The 23,103-nt window shown below is 39.1% G+C and overlaps 1 protein-coding gene across 4 annotated transcripts in view; it reads left to right on the forward strand.

Annotated features, from left to right (window-relative positions):
• Positions 1-23,103, forward strand: part of PRRX1 (paired related homeobox 1) — a 139,297-nt gene that overhangs the window by 51,973 nt on the left and 64,221 nt on the right. The window contains exons 2-5 of one of the 4 annotated variants that reach the window (XM_012522576.4): positions 2,715-2,890; positions 7,386-7,567; positions 11,372-11,443; positions 17,205-17,337. In XM_012522576.4, the coding sequence (XP_012378030.1) occupies positions 2,715-2,890; positions 7,386-7,567; positions 11,372-11,426 (413 nt within the window). In that variant the 3' untranslated portion in view covers positions 11,427-11,443; positions 17,205-17,337. Of the gene's footprint in view, positions 1-2,714; positions 2,891-7,385; positions 7,568-11,371; positions 11,444-17,204; positions 20,484-23,103 lie in introns of those variants that run through there. The other 3 variants (XM_004451537.5, XM_004451534.5, XM_004451535.5) reach the window with 3 other exon arrangements.

Genomic DNA, 23,103 nt, shown 5'->3' on the forward strand with positions numbered 1-23,103 from the left:
GCTGCCCGCTCACTGTCTCTTTCTATTATACTTGCATTTCCAAGGACATTTGCCAGATCCAGACTCCTTGGACCCTGGTTATTTGTGTGTCTTTTCTCACCTTCAACATGATCTGGACTGGTGTTTTCATTTGTTAAAAACAACAAGAACATTCACTGGGAAACTTTTGCTGGAATCGTTTCAGGTCATCATAGCTATTTATTCCCTGTCATAAACTATAATTCTCCATTTCCCTCACTCCCACGTCAGGGGAGTTGGTGGTTTATAGTGGACTATCAGTGGAATTTGATTGAGCAGTGGAAGATTTCAAAGAACTACTGAGAAGTTATGTAGCAGGTTTTAGTGCTAAGAACAAAACATAAAATACTCTTGGTCTTAATTGCACTTTGGCAGTATAAGAAGAAATAGGCTTACAAGCAGCATAAAGGATTTAGAGCTTGTGGTTATACCTGAGAAAGAATTTACTTTGAGGAAAGAGAACAAATCATGCAATTGGCTTACTAAGGGATTTCCTTTATAGGATTAAAAATATCTTAGTGTCTAATTGGTCTCAGGTTGGAGTAGGTATGGGACATAAGTTTTTTGACAGACTTTTGCTAACCTGGGGCATGTAATTGAGGTTGTGGTGCAGTCACAAAGGCCTGGATGACCTACAGAGACTTGACATGCAAGATACATAGAACCAGAGACAAAAAGACTTATAAACAAGAATAAGGGCAATAAGAATGTCTCCAAATATATACCTAGGAATGAGAGTACTAATACAAGCTACCTGCTGAAAGGTGTTTAATCTTAGGTGTTTGAACTCCAGTATTGATGTTACTGCAAAGTAATTTTCGTAATGTCTATATAGTTGTATAATCAGTGATGTTGGCTGCAATATTCCAGTTCTTCATAGATCACAGAAATCATGCTAATTAAATTGGCTCTATTCTCAAGATGCACTGATCTGACTAAAAGTGTCACAGAAGTGCCATCAAGCCAGAGCTCCTGGTTGATGTACCATCGATGTGAAAAACCAGAAAAGTGGTCAAATTCAGCACTACTATTAAGCAGGGAGATTGGGTGTCACCAGCTTCTTGGCTAGAGAAAAATGCTTCAGATCTGATTTTTTTTCCTGCAGAAACAAATTTTTAAGGACATAAGAAGTCCCATATTTTCCCTGAGAACTAATTCAATAATCTGGGTGCTTTGAATATCAAGGAGAGATGACAGTATCCTTTCTAAGATCCAAGGGCATTCCTGGCAAAACAGCATCAGGGAAGGAAGACTCAGAGACCTCAGTGGGCAAGCATTGAGAATCTGGACTAGGCACTACATTTTGAACCCATCCTTGATTTAAGCTACATGTTGAATCCATGCCCAAATCTAGAACTTGCCCTCAACTTGTAATAAGATTAATATCATAGCTAAAGGAGATGTCGTTATTCATAGGACAGCATGATCTGTGCTCAAAGTTTGTTGGGTGTTTGGGCTGTTTATAATCAGTGAGGATTAGGAGAATTCACATGTTGGAAAGAAATGGCTGAGAGCTACTTTCTGCTGAATGTGGAGCAAGTGGCCAATCTCTCCTTTTCCTCCACTCTCCCTCTCACACCTGTACTTTTCTTTGGGTTGAGCCTATGGGTGGGAGGAGTTAACTAGTGGGAATGTAACTTTGGTTAATCAGACTGAGTGCTTGGCTTGGACCTTGAAGGCTAGTGCTGTAAATCTCTGTCAACCATACAGGCTGTGCAGTGACTTGAGCTTCGGGGTGATGGCTGGACGGTGGTGTTGGACGGTGCTCAGTTTCCTACATCCATCACTCCCTGCTGGGGCTGAGCAGGGCAGCAGGACAGGAGCATATTACTCCCTCACTGCCTTGGGCAGGCTGGAAGGTTACCTCTTCAAGGTGCCTTTGGGGTTACTCAGAGAAAACCAAGGAGGCATCTTGATAGAGAAAATTTGGGGTCATGATTCTCCAACAGTTCCAAGACCCCAGGGCCCTGTAACTTGATTTTGGATGAAACTATTTCAGGACTTTCAGTACCATTCCTTGTTTTGGGTTCTCATGGGGTGAGTCCTAGGCTGACATTAGCTTGGGTTACTGCTGTTGGAACACTAACCTCAAACTAGGCTGAAACCTTTGAAACCACCTTAGCAACAGAATAGAGCCTTGAATGAATGCATTTGGGAATTACTTGCTGTTTCTATGAGGAAGCATGGGAAAACAGAAATCCCTCTAATTTGCTTTGAACATGATTTCTTCTCTTTAATTCTGATTTGTGTTCGTGTGCATAAGTTGTGGAGAAAGAACCAGAGGATAGTTGGTCTATTTGAATTATGAAACTATCTGAATGAACAGGATATTGTCTAAGACAAATAAGGTACAAAGCAATCTTCTTCTTCCCCTGGAGAAGCCCAGAGAACATGGACGGTTCTGAGATCTTCCATTAGTCTTCTTTGACAAAGCAGGATTCAAGAACCCTGCAAGAAAGGTCCTTCTGATAGTTCTGGTCTGGTCCCAGATTTGGAAGCAAGACAGAACTATTGGGGGTTCTTGGCATAAGAATTTGTGAGCATCGGTGCTGATATTTGCATATTGAAACTGGCATGGGGCTGCAATTCGATGATATGGCTGTGAGCAAATGAAGCAACATCTCACTGTAGCTATGGAGTAAACTGAGACCTGCAAAATGATTTTGGCTCCTTCTCATCAGTTTCTTCTATTCCAGATGATCAACTGAACTCAGAGGAGAAGAAGAAGAGAAAGCAGCGGAGGAACAGGACCACCTTCAACAGCAGCCAGCTGCAAGCTTTGGAGCGTGTTTTTGAGCGGACACACTACCCTGATGCCTTTGTGCGAGAAGACCTCGCTCGCAGGGTGAACCTCACCGAGGCCAGAGTGCAGGTGAGTCATGCTGTGGGAGGCTGGCACCGAGCATTCATTCCCCTTCCCAGCCTCCAAACATTGTTTAAAACGCAGGTGTCAGGTTTCACACTGAGGCCGGCACTAAAAAAGGTTATGTGTAAAAATGGACAATGTAATGGGAGAATCCAGTTCCTGTGTTTCTTTGGGCAGAATCAAAATTTTTAAAAATTGAATCGAATGTTTAGGTAGGGTAGAATTTTCTTTGCTGCAGGTCCTACTCCTCCTCATTATGCTACTCTCTTCTGGATTCATCTTACTACATGGTCCCTCTGAGCATTTGACTTTGCATCCCCAGCTTTCAATTTGAACTATAGGCTGGCTCCTCTCCTACCTCAATTTTCTTCCCCAGCCTTTGGAGATGTGCAGACCCTCAAGAGACTCTTCAGAAGTACACATAATTATGGATACTGGTGGGAGTGGGAAATGAGTATATTAAAGTTCTTTCACTTAGGAACTACTTTACTAGCACATTCAAGTAGATGATTTTGTTTGTCCTCACAGAATCTCTGTGAAGTGAAGAAGGGCAAGGGCAGGTAAGACAGGATAAAGAGAGAATAGCAATTCTCTCTAACACTAATGCCATGCCATATATCAATGGCATATTTGTCATCTAGAGAATGATACAATCTGTGATTAATAATAATTGTGACAATAATAATAATAATATAATAACACTCTTTGGACCCTTATATGCCAAATGTGTTCTAAGATCTTTACATAAACTAATCTTTTTAATCCTCATAACAATACAATGAAATGGAAAATGTTCTTTATCTTACAGAAGAGGAAACTGAGGCACAGAGGGTAAAATATTTTGGCCAAAGTCACACAATTGTAAGTGGGAGGATTTGAACAGAGAGACTCAAACCCAGTGCTTTTAACAACTACAAGAGATGTTGAAGAAATAAGATTCTTATGGCTCAATGTTTTTTTTAAGTAGTGATTTGCAATCTCTGCTGAAAGTCAAGGTCACAGAGGTTTTATTGTTTTCCATGTTGCCAGTGGTCATAGGAATACAACTTCTGTTTTGATAAGGGGATGACCAAATCTGTCTTTTCTTCCTGAAGAAATTGTTGTTTGTACATGTGTCTTCAGTCTGGATTTGAGGGGGCTCTTACTTTTATGTAGCCCGCAGACGATAACCCTCTTGATGGAGTGGAACCTTGAGGTAGGCCGGGAGGTCCTTGAGGACTTTGTTTCCTGCAGGAGGCACAGTGTAGTGTGATAAACACTTGAGTTGAAGGGGAGAGTCATCGAAGTCCCTTTGGCCTGAGGAGAAATTGTGCAAGAGTGTTCCCCATGAGAAGACAGTGAATTCACCTAAAAATGCTCAAAAGACAAAAAGGAAAATAGCAGTGACCAATGGGGAAAGTTGTCTGGGTGCTCTGGGGCCACTTGAGGTTAGGTTAGGACAAAGTGAGAGAGGATACATACATTACTGGTTGACAATCCCTGATGGCTCAGGTGAGAGTAAACCAGGGAAACAAAAATCAGTTCTGCTCTTTCTATCTAGCCATCCATAGCAGAACTGTAAGGTTGCCCTCCCAGCGCCTCCTCCTTGTGTTTCTTATCACAGCTCGTCTGCTATGCTTTTTAATTTCTAATGCTAAATTCATTCCTTCCTCCCTCAAAAGTCCCAAATCTTTTATGTTCTAAGCTCTGTATGCAATGTTGTGATGAATTATTTTAGACCAATAACCCACAGTAACTTAAAGTACCACTTCTGCAATCACTGAATTTTGAAGAAGGAAACCTGAAAATCGCAAGGCTGGAATTGCTAATGCTGGAAAAAAAAAATTCTGTGAAAGAGCAGTTCTTGGTTTGGGGTACTATCTTTCCTCTTTCACAACAATAGGCAAATATCTTTCTTATATGTTGAAATTGTTTCACCTTCTTCCTTCCCCGTCCTACTATGCTCTAATGACTTTTAGAGCTATGAACATTTCTGAAGGGAACAGGACAGAAACAATATTTTTCCTTCATGAAGTCTTACCCTTTCCAAGTCTAAACCAATCCCTTCTGACTCTGGACTTTTTTGTTTATACAGTTATGGCATTTATTATGACATGACAGGTATTATATTGCGTTTTATTTGGGTTGACTTCCTCCACTAGACTGTGAGTTCCTCTTGAATGGAAGCCACCTTTTCTTCATCTTTGTGTGTCCCACAGAATCTAAATGAGTTTTGCAACATTCATTTCTTTTTTCTCTCCTCCTTTTCCTCTCTATTTCCCCACTCAAACATTTACTGAATACTATGGTATTCTTGGGAGTTGAGTTTGGCATTGGGGGTGAATAAGACATGGGTTCTCCCATGAAGGATGCTATGAACTGGGGACAGAGAAGACGGAAGTACAAGTCATACTCATGTAAGGTAATGAGATATAGTTCCTACTTTAAAGCAATGAACAAGATTTAGTGATAGCCCAGAGGATGGAGGGATTGAATCTGCCTGGAGAAAGAGGAAGAGAATAAACATTTATTAAGTACCCATTCTGTGCCAGATCTCATAACAACCCTTTGAGTAGGTATTACTATCTCTACTTTATTGATTGGGAAACAAAGGATCAGAGAAATTAAATAACTTTTCCAAGGATAAATCTTTAAAGTAGGGGATCTGGCATTTTTAACTTTTTTTTTTTTTTTACACTATAGTACTTCACAGAGGAGGTGATATTAAAGCTGAATCTTGAAAAATATGTGGGTATTGACAGAGGGAAAGAGTATTATGGGCAGAGGGAGCATCAGGTACAAGTATATGGAGATGGAAAGGAGCCTAATGTATTTGGGAGTCTGCATGGGTAGTCTTAAGCCCAGAGTAGGAGCTGGAATTATAGGGCCAGTGCATGAGGTCCAAGTGATGTGGGATGTAACTTGATTGGTAGACAAGAGCCAGTTCCTGAAGAGCCTTTGATAAGTGGTAAGAAGTTTTGATTTTATTCTGTGAGTAAAGGGGAGCCAGTGGATGATTCAAATTTTAAATAATTCTAATAGCAATGTGAAGGACATATTAGAAACAGAAGAGCTGGGAAGCTGGGAAGCCAGGGGAGCCAGAGAAGAGATGGCCATGTTCCACCTTTACTGATTTCTACCCACAGCTTTTGTGCTGCACAATTATACAGGGCACCAATTACATGGTATTTTATGTGACTATTGCCCCGTAAAGCTGTGCAAGTGCCCCACTCTGTACCATACAATTTTCTTCTCCTATACCTTGTCATGTGTTTCAATAATTGCATTTATGATACTTGTTTTGCAGTTCTTCAAATTTACCTTTCTGTCTTCTGTTAATAGATTATGAACTGTTAAGAGCAGAGAATAAGTCTTTCTCAACCCCCTATTCTCAGCATTTAGCACAAGGACTGGAATACAACAGGCACTCTGTAAATATTTCTTGAATGAGTAAATGATTGAATAAAATTCCATGGTAGTCTAGAATAGTTGCCTGATGATCAACTGTACATCCCTGAGTTAAAAACCTCAGCCATTTATTATTGGTGTGACCTTGAACAGATTAACTTCATTGAACCTCTGTGTCCTCAACTCTAAAATAGAAATAGTAAAGCCTATGTGTGGAATTGACGTGATGACTTGAAGTAATGCATATAATGGGCCTAGATCAATTCCTACCTGGGGTAGCACTTAATAAATAGTAGGTTCATTTTTATCAGACCCTGTCAAGGCTGCTCCTATTCTTCAAATGTCACAATTAAATGTCCTCTGGCCAACTTGCAAACTCTAGTAGCTGTATTTTTGTGCCAGAAGTTTCCTTCTAGAACTATGGGAGACTGCTCTGCCTCTTCTCAGCATTCCACAAGTGTCTTGTCACTTGTATGCAAATACCCAGCTACCTCACCCCTTAGGTGGGATAACTCTGCAGTGTGTGTACTATAGTGATCTTTAGAGTCCCTGTGGGACTGAGCTCTAGTCAATCCTGCACTGTGTCACTTGCTCATTCCCAGACTAGTGTTCCCTGCACATCCCAAATAAACTATGTGCTTCTTAAATCCTTAACTCAGGTCTCCTTTAGATGGAATGCAGACTTTTAAGTGTCTAATAAGAAGCAGATGGCGTTTTCACATTTTGAAGAATTTTGGGAAAAAAAAATTAGAAATTGTATCTGTGACAGAAGTCTAATGAGATTTTTCTTCTTTTTCTTGATCACTGAATACAATAGGAATAATAATCTATATGGATCGGTCATGGATCCCATCTCTGGAGGCTTGCATAGTGCATATATACCTCATTGCCCAATTATAATAGTTTTAACCTTTAATAGTTCTATATCAAGGCCCACTAGGAAAACAGCATTTCTGTTGTTCTATAAAAAATTCAATATCCATCCTATATTGTCCTTGGGAAAATATTATATAGTAAAATTAGCCAGAACTTAATTCATGTAACCTCTTTCCCCCCCCCCCCCCCCCTTTCCTCTATCTCTTTATGCCTTTCTCTCCTCCCTATCATCTTCCAGGTGTGGTTTCAGAACCGAAGAGCTAAGTTCCGCAGGAATGAGAGAGCCATGCTGGCCAACAAAAATGCTTCCCTCCTTAAATCCTACTCAGGGGACGTGACTGCTGTGGAGCAGCCCATTGTACCTCGTCCTGCTCCAAGACCCACCGATTATCTCTCCTGGGGGACAGCCTCTCCGTACAGGTGAATGACTGGCCCACTCTCCCTTGCTCCACCTCCACATGTTTCTCAGCATCGGTCATGTTCAAAGCTGCCTGTGCAGCTGGCTGACATTTCTTACTGGGTTAACCTCTTCAGAGACATTCAACTTGCTGACATCCCCAGATTTTTACAGATTACTAGTTGCCCCAGGAGCAGGGTTTGGGGCAGAAGAGAGAGGGGCAGCCTATCAGCAGTCTTCTGTTGGACTCAGGAACTTTTACAAAGGTTTTCAAAGAGGGGGAAGAACCTAACAGAAAAGAGCATTATTAAGCTGTGTCCACTGTCCCTCTTGCAACCATTCTGGAACAAAACTTTACTCCATTTCCAAATAGAGGATAGATTTGTTTTGTTGTGCTCAAGTGGGAATTTAACGTGTTAAGGCTCTAAGAGTGGAACTGAAGGCAAACTTCATAGTAAAACTGATTTCAAATTAAAAGGAAGAAAAGAAGGAAGGGAGAGAGGCAGGAAGGATTGAGAGAAGTAGAGAGAGGGAACCCAAGTTCATTCTAAGGGCTTTCATGCCACTGTTCCTTAGTAGGAGAGGATGTCTTACCCAAAATGCCTTCCAATGCTATTGCTAATTCTTATCTACTTGTTTGAAGGTTTCTCTGAGGGTCAGTTTGTATGTGTGGGTTACCTTTTTTTTCTTTTTTTTTAATAAAAAGGATATATAATTTACACAAAAAGGATATATAATTTACACTAAACTTTGATATTACAAAGTTGAAAATTTTTGAAGATGCAAATAGCAAAAAACTATGCCAATCTCCTGGAGAGATTTTAACCTCCATTTATTATGCTGTTCTGACAATATTGGTTTTCCAGATGGAGAGCTGAGACACAAGTGCCTAACATACTGTGATCAGGCTAGAGGCCTTTCTTTGAACCCAAGCCTGAGTACTCTTAGAAACCAGATCAAAGCTGAAGATCCTCTCTGAACAATCGATTTCAGTGTAGGGAGTATTCACAAATGCATTTATTGTGCTTTCATTTACCTTGTTATTGTTAAGGTTAATTATTGACTTAAGAAATGGTTTTAGACTAATTATAGGAGATTGTCTCCCAAATGAAGCTGAGTTTATGACCTGAAATGCCGCATTTGTGAAATGCAAATGCTTTTTAAAGACTGATAACTCTAATCAAAGCAAAAGGCCTCCCAAATATCCATTGTGTTCCAGATCAGTCCCTTGAAAGAAATATTGTTAATGCATTTGGAAGTTAATATCCCTTCACCTCCTGGAAATGAAGGCTATAGACACCATGCATAGAAAAGTCCTTCTAGACCCCATTTGCTAAAAAACGTGGTGGTATACCTTGCTGATTTTGTGTTTGAAAATTTAGACTCCTCTCCTATAGGATTTACTATAAAAACATTTTGAAGACCATTCTGAAATCACATAGTCTTTACCATTTTAAATAAGAGGAAGGCTGCTTTGTTTCTTATAAATACTAGTTATTGACAGACCTGCTAAATGGTTTGGGAAATGTGTATGGTTCAAGGTCTGATGTTTCAATGTCTCCTGTCTGAATTTGGTTATAACCAGGAAGTATTGCTCCTTTTCCTGCCTGGGTCTTTGCTTGGATCTTCTCACACCAGCTATGAACAGTCAAGATGGCTGTCATGTGGTCCTTGCCAGTCAGCTGCTGAGGGTGACACTGCATGAGTGGGGGACTGAATCCCTCAAGTTAATATTGGATTCGATCAACTGGACTCAGCAGAAGTTCAAGCCCAATGTCTACATCATTTGTATTTTGCATATGAGAACCGAACTGAAATTATTAAAATGGCATTTAAAGTATGCCTTTTGGGGAAATATTCTATTTTAACAAAAACTTTGGATAGAAAATACTAGATACATTTTTACAACACCCATACTTCTACCATCCTGACATAACCAGTTTGCTCATTTTTGTTATTAGAGTTCAATATTTTATCTAGGTGTAGACTTAGTGTACATATTATTTTGTATACTTCTCTTTTCACTTAAAATCATATAACCTAGTACTTTTCACTAATTTCATGGTATACTTTTATATAGTTTCTTTCTTAGACGAAAAGTTTGTAAAAATTGACTAAAACAGGATCATAGAATTTGAATGTTAATATTCTGGATGAAGAATAAATTACTCTTCAGATATAAGTAGAGAAGTGATGGTTGAAAGCAGTAATTTAATCAATAATAGTGTTTTTGACCCAATGTTGACTAAAGTGTTTATATTTTTTGGTCAGTTCTAAGAGTAGCACAAAGCTATTGTTACTTGGAAATTTTTCTATGTTTGGAATGAAAACACATTATCATTTCATTCACATTTTGTAGCTTGTTAGGAAACAGAAGTATTGTTAAAGGTATAGAAAAGAAAAACAAGGGATAAAAAGCAAAGGAAATGTTAGCTCTTTTGTGTGCTATGGGAAATTAACTCGGTATTCCTGTTGGTGGCATTATATCAAGTCAGTTATCTCATATGTGACATTCATTAAAAGGCATTTCTCTTGGTTAATCCTTGAAACACTCCTGTGTGGTAGCTCTGTCCTTGCTCCAGTTTCAAAGAAGAGGAAACTGAACACTTGCCCAAATTACATCCTCAGTAAGCACTTAGAATCAGTGCTTGTGATCCCTGTTTCTGACCTACATACTAGGATCCATGACGATATTTTCATTAAAACCAAAACTTACAGTATATTGAAAGCAGTAAAGTGTATTAAGCTGGAAAACCATCTAAGCATCCCCGTTGGATTCTGGATCTGTTCTCTGATGAGTGAAGAGCTGAGCTTCATGTTCAGGGGTATCTGAGCATCCTTGGGGATGGCTGGTGTGGCTTGGTCATACAACCCAGGGATGGAGTACAGGCAGCTCTGCCAAAGAGGACAGTTTGCTGACTTCCAGGGCTCTCGCCTTGAAGAAGAAAGCAGGAAACCAAGGCTCGAAAGCAATTGTTTACATATTGGGAGAGTCAAGGGGTGGGAAATAGCCAACAAACATTTTTTCTGGGTTGTCATTTGTATCCAGAGTGGCTGTATATTTATTGTCCAAACTGGAGCACTTGGAGAGTGAAAGGGGAATGTTATTAATAATTGCACTAGGACAACAGGCATAAACTGGAATTGTCCCTGGCAAACTGGGACATGTGCTTCACTCTATTTACAGCACATCGTGACCTGGTTCATTCCCTTGAGCATGTTCGAGGTTATGAGGTCAGGCAGGCAACTGAGCCACCAGAGAAGTAAAGCTTTCTCTAACACAGACACTACTATCCTAGCAGGTGCTCCTTTATCTACCCATGGCCAATGGAAGGAAGCTTGTTCTTGGCACAGATACCCACTGCTTAGCTCAGAACTATTTTCCTTAGGCAAGTTGTGAGGATAAAAGCACACATAGGTACCATATTATTAAGACTCTCCTAATAAACAGTTCTTGCAGTGGTTTACCTCTTGGGTAGAAGAGATTAACTAGGTCCTGGGCTTCTTAACTGTTGTTTGAGATGAAATAGCCAAGAATCCTTTCTTCAGAGACATCCTTTACTATGAGAGGTAGACAGAGCTTGGCCTGGCTTTGCAGTGTTGGCCTGGAATGCCATTTCCCAAGAGGGGGGCTGGGCTTTAAAGAGAAAAAATAAAAGGAAAGAAAACTAAAGTGAACAACAAATAAAGAGAGGCCAGCTCTCCTTGTCCGCAGTCTCCCTTCCCCATCCTTCTCCCCCTCCCCTCATTCGATCGTGGTCACGGTGCTGCCTGACATCTGCTGAACGCATTTGGCTCATTTCTCCCTTTCACACTTTCAAAAATAGATCCTCGTCCCTCCCAAGATGTTGTTTACACGAGGGGCTTCATAACGGATTCTAACGGAAGACACTGAAAAGGTAACATGTCAGAGGGGGAGGAGGGTGGCTGCTGGGGGTAGGGTTTAAGTGGGAGGTAAGTGTGTTCAAGAAAGTGGGGCTTGCAGTCCTAGAAATGTAAGTCTGAGTGGTCTGAGTGGGGAATATTATTGGAAACCAGAGCTGCAACGTCTCATGGCCTAGGCAGTGCTCCTCAAAGATTACTGTGCTTGAGTCTGCACCTGGAATCTTGTTATAATGCAGTCTCTGATTAGTAGGTCTGCGGCAGGGCCTGAGTTTCTGCAATTTTATTGCTCCCAGGTGATACCGATGCTGTTGACCTGCGGAACACACTTTGAGAACCAGGCTTTAGATGGCTCTAGGGTAGGGAGCAGAGGTTGGAAGAACTATGTTCTTGTCCTGGCTCCTGTTGTACCTCAGGACAGTCGGTTAATCAATTTATTTTATTTTACTTTTTTTTATGTAGCCTTAATATCTGAAACTGAGCTAACAATAGTTTCCCTATTACATAGCTCACAGGGCTGTTTGGAGCCTATAGGTAAGCAGTATGAATTTAAAAAAAGAAATTAAAAAAACCTTGAGACAATGGAAAAATGCACAATGCCGTCTCTATATTGAAATTTCTATAAAGAAAAGTTAAAAATAGCACAAAGATCATTTAACAGGCAGTGCTTACAAATGAAATGAGATCCACATGTGCTCGATTTAAGTGTGAAATATATATTTAAAAATTTGACTTCTGAATTTTAAAAACAGAAGTTAGAATGATGCTTTAAATCACAAAATATCACTTCCAAAAGGATTTATGGGATCTCTCTTTTAAAAGTAAATTTTCCTAGGAAAACTGGTGTTGAATTTTCTTAGTTGCAGCAAGTACACCTCTTTTCTTACATTGACAAAATGGCAAGCCAAAGAAGTAATCTCCAATCCGCAACCAGAGTCTGAAAATGCAAGCTTGTATAGGCTTTGAAAAAATCCTGAGCTTGAGAAGTCCTTGGCTCTCAGGAAGATTCTCAAACTTCTTAGGTTGACAGATTTGTCTTTGGGGTGAACTTTTCAACAGCGGTCATCATTTGTCCAAAAGGGCCAATTAGAAAACAAAGTTAGAGTTGAAAATTGGGTCAGATAATGTTTTTCTCTGAGCTATTCTCAATTGTCCTGTGAGTTGTAGGATTTATATTATGGGTGATTAGAAAGCAGAGGGGCAGAAGTCCATAAGTTTCTTGGCTTAACAGTCATACCTCGTATAGTATCTTCCATACTTCTTGGTGTTTGGTAATCATTTTTAACACATTCTCCCTCATGACAACCTTTTAGAGTAGGTTGAAATGAAGAAAAAGGATGTGTCCCCAGGGAAAACAGAACTCTAACACCGATAGTGGTTAACATCTGCTGCCTATGACTGTAGCTGCATCTGCTAGAAATCTCCAAATATGGAGATGGAAAGATTTCAAGCTTACGTAAATGTGTCAGCTGTGTGCAACTCCCAGTACAGACTTGCTGAATCGACAGATGGGATAAAAGTATTTCTTTTTCATTTCTAACTTATCAATGCACTTTTTTCAGCAATATAGCTTCTTGGTCACAGACACAAAGATCTTTACTTTCTTAAAAACATAAGAGTATAAGTGCTTTAGCCAAAACCTAGTAGACCCAGTCTCAAGACTCAGAGCATGTCAGGACCCGTACAATGCTTAGAGAAATCAATGGTTCTTGCTCAGAAGGCAAACCCAAAAGGACCAATGGGCAGGATCTCTGAGTGTTGTTAAGCAGGCTCTTGGTTGTTTTCATGTGCTTAATCTATACAGATGTCTTAGCATTGATCTCATCTTTTTATTCCAGGACATTTAATCCTGTAGGGGAAGGAGTGGTCTTTTCACCTGGTTTGAATGGGCCTACACAATCATTTGGAAACATAGCTAACAGCCTCACTGGTTTCTGTCTTGTGAGAAAACATTTCAGAGCTCTCTTTCTTTTCCTGAACTAGAGCTTTAGAAGTTATGAGGACACGAAGAACAGGTGGTCATGAGCAGCCTTTCAATTTGGCAGCCACTCAAGAGTCCCTTGCATCTGTTCTCACTTTAGGAAGCGAGTCCTCTCCATCTTACATCTAATGCCATTTTAAAAGCATGACTAAGTTACTTTTAGACTACCTTGTCATTAATTCTGTCTTTCCTGGCCTGTAACAAGTCTTGCTTGTCATTGGTATACCAAAGGACCGCCCACTGCTTGCCTATATGGCACTTAGCCCAAGTTGAGAGTCTCCTGGAAGGAAAACAGGCTCTTGCAATATCACTGGAGTCTCTGTTTGTATTGTCACATAGTCTAAACTTTTGTTATGAGTCTGAGAATTAAGGCTGCCTCTGTTTTCTTGTCCTACTTAGGGGCATGGAATGCTGGAATAAATTAGATCAACTTTTTGAAAGTTTGCAACTTTCCTGAACATTCATCAAGTGCAAATATCACTTATCTAATTCCTAGGGGATTACCAGACTCATTAACTAATATCAATTGCTTCCTTAGCCTCACACTCTTTTAACTTGAGTGCTACCTACAGCTCACTAATATGATGGTGTCCTTAGAACAATAATAGGGAACAACCACTCAAGGGCACAGCTCTCCATCCTGGAAACGTCAAGCTGCCATTTAAGTGGAAATGTCCTGGTGAAAATCCAATGTCTTGCTCAGAATATGATCTTAATTTCTATAAATTTGGCTTTGAAATAGAAAGTGGATCAACATTCATCTTTGTTGGGATATCTGGCTTGCATTAGAGAGTGAATCTCAGGATTTCTAAGAAATGTGTTATCATATTAAGTCCTCAGATTAAATATCAGATGATAAAATTAGTAGACTATGAAGTAACTACATAAAAAATGGTTATAGAATAAATAATATTGAAATCACTACTATAGCAAACATTTAAAAAATAAAAAGAGGAACAATATTTTCAGCAAACTAAAATGATTCCCCAAGGTTCTGATTCCCTTTGCCTGCTAAGGAATTAACCACACCCTTTAAGGTCAAAGAGAGAATCTTTATGAAATAGGACTTTGAACATACTTTCAAAGGATAGAAAATATATTCTTCAGAAAATTAGACTAAGTACTTAAAAATCAAAATACTCCATGGCAATCTACCATTCACCATCAGAGAATTTTTCTCTTTTTGCTCTTGCATGGATTTTTAGTCTTTTGTTTTCAGAGCCATTCAAATTTATTCTCACTATCTAAAAAAGAATCAAATAACTTGTAGTTCCAACTCAGCTTCTCTCCTACATATTTGGGATGGTATTAACTCTGTACCCTCTTTGAGGCTTAATATTCTCACGGAAATGTCTGAGAAAGACTGATTCAGTTGATTTCACAATAATCAATGACTTACATACATTTCCCAAATCTGGTTGTCTCTTTCCTTAGCTACTTGATCTTTGGGCCCTTGGTATATCCTAGCATTTCTTGAGTATAGGCCTTATGAGTTTGCATACATTCTTGGTAGTGTCTAGAATCATGTAGTTCATATAGGAATATATGTATACAAATAGATTTTGAAAATAAATGACTTTTCTTGGTACATTGTTAAAAAAAAACTTGACCCACTTTAACAGGTTGTTCTAGCAATTTATCTCACGCTTAATTGAAACCTACCTTAATGGGGGCCTTTTCTTTTGCCTCTGTCCTTTAAGGGACAATTGTAGTTGTGACAATCCCTTCTACAGGTCTACCCTGTACTAATATTTGTTCATCTTTTATTCTTAAAAGATATTTTTTGAAAGATCCAAGAATGTGCAATCATCAACCCTGGCTTTTGTCATGTCCCTCTTAATCTGCTTTTCCTCTTTCTATTAATATAGCAAAAACATTAATAAGGACTAGTTCTTAAATACAGAATAAAAGCATATTGGTAAACTTATCATTGGTCATAATAGGATGACAGCGGTTAATAATACTGATCAGGAATTAGTTCAATTATACTATTTCTTGGTAGTTCTCATTTGTTAATTAGACCCTTTAAAGAGCGCCAAATATGTGCCAGGTATGTTATTAGCACTACCTGAGGATAGAATAGTGAGCAAGGCAGATGTGGTCTCTAATGGAAAAAATTTAGAGATGAAAAAAGTGATGGATATTAAACCAATTATTAATTATCATTTAAGTCCGTGCTAAAAGGAAAGTGTACATACAGGGTGTGACAGGAGAACTTAACTTTGTCCAGAGAGTTATGATCGTCTACTTAGAAATGATGAGCGAGAGGGAAGCAGGCAAAATGAAGTAGAAGAAAGTAGGTTTCTTTTGTAACCCTTTGGAATCTTCCTTTTTCCATCTCACACACACACACACACACACATGCACACACCCACCCACATCTCACATACACATACACTGGTGTTTAAAGATTTTGAATTAAGGATATGTATTTCTCAAAGACCTAGTGGTCTGTAGTAATATTTCTTTAGCCTAATTTTCTTGATCTAATTGCTAGTTAGCTGAGTTGAAATAGGCTGCTGTGAGTTCAACCATGAATCTTGACTGTTGAGTCTTGACTATGTGGTGTTCCAAATAAGTATTAATCACATATTCTCCCTATTTGTAGAGTAGCTTTAATTTTCTCTCTTTCTGGTCTTGTCACTTGAACCCTAGAACCACAAATTCCTGTGTGGCTGACAAAATGTCATTGGAATGCAGACAACAGAAATGCACGTCATTCCATTTATAAGTCTACCTCATTCCAGCCCTGCAGTTAAAGGGATTTTGCTGAGCTTAGAAATAATTAGAAACATGTCCATTTAATTAAAATGAATCCTTATTTAACTGTTTTGTGCAAAGTACTGGATAATTTGCATCTAAATCTAAAGGTGCATTTATTTTTCCTTTAAAAGAAATGCGTGGATGTAATTAACAAATTACCAATTACAAATTTCTGCCCAGTGGTGTTCCTAGGTTTTAATTACAATCTCTGACAATGGAAAATAACTTCAGATTTTTCAAAGCCTTAAGGAAAACAAGAAACAATGACCTCTGAGGCCAGGAATCCTGAAACTAGAGTCTTTGACAGTTCAGGAAATTTAAACATTTCCAAAATAACTGACCCAAAAGTCAATGTGAGCTATACAAGTACTTTTGAAGAGAAGTTATAAAGTCAAGGCTATGGGGATGGGGAAACCTCTTGATTCAGCAATACTTGGTGTACTATCAACCAATTGAATCAAGAATGTCAGAGAAGTTATCTTGGGTTGTTTAGTTGATTCTCCCAGCACACTATTTAATGCAGTATTTATTGTTTATCTCAAATATTTTAGAAATAAGGTCAGCTACCTTGAAATGATGAGTAAGAATGAGGAAGGCAAAATTCCTTTTAACTTATTTCCAGATGCCTGTTTCCTTTCATCATTGCTTCTACAGGCTGGCAATGTAGGCAGGAAGAGAAATTAAATACTGTTTTTGTTGGTCAGCTGATCAAACACCTGCTATTCCACATAAGCAACTTTCTTCTCTCACCCCAGAAATAAATCATTACTCACTGTATCCAACACAGCAAATACCCACCCACTCCTGCCCCAACCTCCATCGTTTTCCACTGCCCTTTAAAATGCTGCTACCTTTTCCAAGTGCCTTAGACTCATGGAAAACTGGGGCTGAAAGGGACCCTAGAGGTCATCTAGTTCAACCCTCTGCTCCTGCCCGACCCCCTTCCTGAGAATGCATCCATCGTGGGCCACAGACTTGCAGCTTTGTGAAACTAATGCCTGTTATTCTCCCTGCTCTCTCCTTTGTCCCTACAGCGCCATGGCTACTTATTCTGCCACATGTGCCAACAATAGCCCTGCACAGGGCATCAACATGGCCAACAGCATTGCCAACCTGAGACTGAAGGCCAAGGAATATAGTTTACAGAGGAACCAAGTGCCAACAGTCAACTGAGGAAAAAAAAATAAGATAAAACAGGCCTAAGAAGAAATCAAAAACCATAATACACCTACCCTGCTCTGACATTTCTTCATCTGCTGGAAAAAAATAAAAACAAACAAACAAACAAAAAACAGAACTAAAATATTGGGACCATGGCAGAGAAAAGCAGGAGAGGAGCAAAATGAAAATTAGTTAACAAATGTTTCTCCTCCCTCTGGGATACTACCACCACTTGTTTCTGCGTGTGTTTATTTCGTTTTTCTTCCATTCATGCTTTGCTTTATATAATCCCAGCTTTTTTCAGTTAGGTTCAGCCCACCTACCCCCATGATTGTATGAGGTTTAAAAAAATCTGCAGCAGCCAAAGAAACCATATATTTACTAAGAATAAGTGCCTAATAGTCTCCTCATTGACCTGATGGAACCTCAGTGCCTTGCCCTGCCCTTCTTAACAGTTCTCTGTATTGAAGCTCTAGGGACTTCTAAAAAGCCAAATCTTGCTGAAGGATCTGTGCTAGACAAGATTCCCCTTTTCAGTGTCTCCTTCTCCGTCAGTCATTGTCAGTGTTTTGCATTGGCAACTGGGGAAAAAAAATTGTGTACAACATCCAGTTGTGGGCCTGTCTGATCCAATGTGGTTGTGTCTGGCTAATTCTAAACTATAACCTCTAGATCTAAACTCTTAAACTATCGATTAAAATATCACCATCTCTACCACCTCTCAACCCCAAACACAAAATCAGCCCTCTTAAGTTAAAAATATGTGTTGCTTTTGAATGATTTGCTGTCACAGGCTATGTAGAAATGTTTTTCATTTGAGAAAGGGAGAGAAATTTCTCTAAGGAAATAAAAGTTGAGTTCTGAGAGGCATTGCCTACATCTTTTTGGTGCCTTGGGTAAAAGGTAGTCAGATGCACACTTATATATACACTGTATATATTTATATATTATATATATATAATATTCTTGCAAGCTTGAGTTTGCAGTTTCTCAGACACTATAAAGAGCAAATTTCACACCATCACTGCTGTCCTGATCGCTACAGTGACAAGAATTATTAAGAATCTTGCTTTTTTTTCCTTCCTGTATACAAAATTCCCATTAAGGCCACAGAGCAATTGATAGGGCAGCTTTGTGAGAACAGGTCTTATTTTCACACTGTGGCTTTAAATGAATTAGAAACTCTTTGAGACAGTGAAAATGTCCTTGAGTTTGGAACCTGAGCTCTGGAAGAATAATGATGTGACTTGGCCCATCTCAGGAACTAGTCTTAGAGAGAGGAGGAAAAGCCTTTTGTCAGTTGCCTGCCCTTTCTCCACTCAAGAGGAATCTGAAAAGTCACAGATTTAAGTGAAAGACATAAAGGTTTGTCTTAATTCCAAATATTTAAAATATAATTGTGAGCTATTTTCATTTTTTAGCTTGAAATAAAATTAGAGTCTCAGGCTGAAAGCCAGGAATATTTCTTTACTTTTTTCTCTTTGTTTCCAGCCAGTCTTTCATAAGTTGCTAGGTGGTCTTGACCAAACCACATTACCATGCAGTGCCTCAGTTTACCTGTTTGTAAAATGGGTTTAACAATGCTTACCTACCTCACAGGGGTGTTGTGAGGCTCTATTCATTTTTTCCTTCCTTCTTTTCTGAATTCTCTGTATGTCCAGCACTTTGTAGCCATGGAAAGGAAGGAACTATGAAAGTGTACAATGTTAACAGAATGATGATACCTGGAAGCCTTGTTTTCTAGCAAGGGAAAGCTACCTTGCTGTAAATATTTAAAACTTTATATTGGGATCTGAAAAATAGATTTATATTTGCCGATCTCTCAAAAATCACGTATTTGACCAAAGAACATTCATAACATACAAATTTTGGCCTATATTCTCATCCTGACTTGCTTGGTTATAATAATTTTAATTATCAGTAATTCAAAGCTTTAGATTGATTTTGGCAAAGTATGCCAACTTTGTATTGTGAGTGACAAGAAATTTTGGGTTTAAGATGCACTTTCAGTGCACATTGGTATTTCCTTTGGCATAGCAGATTGAGTGGTATTTTTTCAGCCACCAACCTGAAAATGTATTTCATATGTTGAAGCTGCACTTCTTAAAATAACAAGAAGGAAACCCGTCTTATTCATTTTGCTTTCTCCAGCTGAATCCCTTTTCTCTTAATCCACTATTAAAACATTTCTTACTGAATGGTTCTTATAGGCTGGCTGAGCAACACTCTTATTATTTACTTTCTAAAGGATCCCTTAACTCATTCTTTCATCCTTGTAGCTGCTGAGGATTATCAAATTATCAAACAAACAGTGTATTCTGATAGACAGAAGCATTCTTCGATTTGTAAAATAAGTGCAACCCCCGAAGTCAACTCTTGTGGTTTGGGGTTTGGGAAGAATGGCTAAAAGGTGATTTCTGTCATAGTGCAGTGAAGACATCATACTTGGGCAGGTTTTCTTGAGAAGGGAGGATCTTTGAAGAGGGAGTAGAGAGACAGAGGGTCATGTGAAACGAAGCCACTTGAGACTTTCAATCTGACATCAATTTCAGTGGAGAACAGAGAAGACTGAACCCATAACCTGAATGCTAGGTGAAACTGGGCAAACATTCGCAGTGTCTGGGAATATCACACACGGAGTAGTCAGTGCTGCTCGGCCACAGGAACATTCACTGCTGGTGAACCGCCACCACAAGCATCTATTATAGAAGCACTTGATCAAGAAGTATACACATGGAATAAGCACTCAGTTTTGTTCATTTATTAACGATTTTTAAAAATATATTGTTTATATGTGATTCCTAGGAGCAGTCTTCTGGCTCCTAGGCTAGTGTCAGTTGAGGGTCTCAGGCCAAGTTTAAAGTATGTCGCTACTTCTCACCATCCCCATACCCAGAAACAGATGACTACATTCAAATGATCTATCTGTGTCCCCAACCCCACCCCAAACAAGATGCTGATTTGAAGGGCACTCAGCAGGTTAAGTCATACCAGAATAGATGATGGAATAAAAAAGGGAATGACATTTAGGGTAAAAAGATCTCATAAGAGATGTAATATGTAAATTATATCTTGCTTTATGATGTAAAATATACATTGTTTGCTCTAGAATAGAAATAATTTCTTTTCAATAAAAAGAAAGAAGGATACTACTATGTCGTTTGTCGTAAGTTTGAGTCTGCTGATTCTTTTCTCTGAACTTCAAACTACAGATCTGCTAGGATCTTAAATCACAGTCCAAAAGGAGTGAAGAGAAAGGTTTATAAATACCAAATTTTTATCAGAATCTGATATTATTTCCCATGAAAAAGGAAAATAGCTTATTACTCCTTAAGAGCAAAGACAGTGGTAGGAAGAAGAGAGGGCATTTTTTAGAATAATGGGGAGGTATTGAATGGAAATTTTTATGATAGAGTTTATAATTTTTACCAGCCCCTTTAGCATTCACAATACCAGATATCACATGACAAAAAAAAATTGTATGAAGTACAGCATTTTATTTTAGAAAAAAGCTGTAGTAAAATAAGATTTCTTAAGCACACTGCACACAGCATTGGAAGTGTGGTAATAGGGACGATAGATTTAAAAAATGATGAGACATGCGTTCTGCCTTAGTTTTCCAGACCTGCCTTGGCATATACAGTGAGTTAGCTTAAACAACAAGAATTTATTACAGTTTGGGTCTAGAAGTCCAAAATCAAGATGTCAGCAAGGCCATACTTTCTTCTGGGGTCAGTAACATTCTGGTGAGGGCAGTTTTCCTTCACATGGTAATTTTTCTCTCCTCTCTTGCTGGTCTCTGGCTTCTCTGACTGTGTGCAAATTCCTCTCTTTATACAACCTTCAGTAATATAGATTAAGGCCAACCCTGATTCAACTTGACCACATCTTAGCTACTAATATCTTTAAAAGGTCCTATTTACAAATGGGTTCACCGCCACTGAAAAGATTAAGAATATGTCTTTTATGGGGTACATGATTCAATCCCTAATAGATTCTGTTTTCATACAAATTATATAGTTCAATTCAAAAGGCAAGTCTAGCAAGAACTCATACATGCAACAGTTCAAGGCAATGAATTAATAAGTGTCAGACAAATAGTACTGGTAGAAGGATCCCAGAAAATGAAAAAGTCGCACCGTAAACTGGAGAAAGAGAAGAGTTTCATGGAGGAACCAGGCTTGAGTTTCATCAGCCAGAATGTGGACAGGTGCCAAGGAGGTAGACGGTCTTTCAAATGCAGGGTAGGGTCGGCAGAGAGCCAGGGTGGAGAAAAAGGATGAAACCGGAATATAAGAATGAGAAAATTGTGTTCAGAGAACCATGAGGAGATGGACCCAGACACGGTGGAGAGTTTATTTTGAAGCAGAATGGAAGAAATATTGGCAATTCAAATTGAGACTTCTTGCAGGGTGTGGGTGTCAGACAAAGAAATTTGAAATCTTACTCAGGCCATAGAGATCCACTGAAAGTTTTTAAGCAGAAACAAATGAACAAAAAATGCCATGCAAAAAGTGCTAATTCAGTAGGATTATTCTGGTAAGAGAATAAAGGTAAACTAGAGCAGAACAAGACTGGAGGCAGAAGAACAGATAGCGATTGTTGCAAGGGAAATCAGAAAAGAAAAGATGAATAGGAAACATCTCGCCAGGGAAGAATCAATAGGAAGACAAAACAGAGTCAAAGATGACACTGTTTTCAGACCTGAGGACTGGGAGAATGAATCACTTACAAAGCTAACAAAACTGACAAAAGCAGAGAAGATAATTTCAGTTTTTAATATATTATTGAATTTGAAAACTCAGATACAAGCATTCAGTAAGGAAAGACTTGAAGGTAGGACTTGGTATGGAGATCAAGGATCAGGAGTTAAATTTGGAATTAAACTTTAAGGAGGTGATGCCTTAAGGTATAACGTGAATAGGTTCTTTGGGATGAGAAAGTGTTATTGTGACTCAAAGTAATTACTTTGGTAAATAGCTTTTGAAAGTAGCTTCAGTCCAGGGAGGAAGACAGGACTTTGAAAAACATCTCTAGTTGGGGAGATGGCTCCTAGAAGCAACAGATGTTTGAGAAGGAGAAGGAGAATCAAACTTGGTTGTTATCCCAGAGTTTAAAAATGGAAGTAGTGGCTTTTGACCACTTACTTGAGACTTTTGGCATAGACTTATTAATGAGAATTCTTTTAGTTGCAGATAGTAGAAACCTATTAAAGTGGTTAAAATTGCAAGGGGATTTATTTGAAGAACACTGGAATAGTTTATTGGACCCAAAGAAGTGCTACCTTGGCCAGAGCAGCTGCAGGGATCCCATCTGTTTAGACCAGGTAAGGTCCACACTCTCTGCTCTGGGCCCACCAGTGCTCTTCTGACTGTGTCCCTTTCCTCTGCGAAGAGTCTAATGGCCCAAGAAGATATTCCCACCTGAAGCCTGCACTCCACATTCTAGACCACACTCCAGGTACCTGGAATTTAGAATTTCCTGCCCAAATTTTCTCACTTTTGGGGTCTGCATAGGTCTCTTCCCCTGGCTCATACAATAGAGAGATGACCAAGGGACCACTGTTGAGAATGGAGAGGTGTAGATGTATCTGGGAAATGCATGCTGCTGTTGTCATTTGGGAGCACACACATCCATTTTTTGTTCAGGATAGGACTAGGTTGAGAAGAGAAGTGAGGCAGGCCACAGGCTAGGGGCTAGTGTCTGACTCTCGACACACTGCCATGTTCTCGGAATGAACACCAAGTAGTCTGAGATTTTTAAACTTAAATG

The sequence above is a fragment of the Dasypus novemcinctus genome, chromosome 13 (assembly GCF_030445035.2).
Source record: "Dasypus novemcinctus isolate mDasNov1 chromosome 13, mDasNov1.1.hap2, whole genome shotgun sequence".
NCBI lineage: Eukaryota > Metazoa > Chordata > Mammalia > Cingulata > Dasypodidae > Dasypus > Dasypus novemcinctus.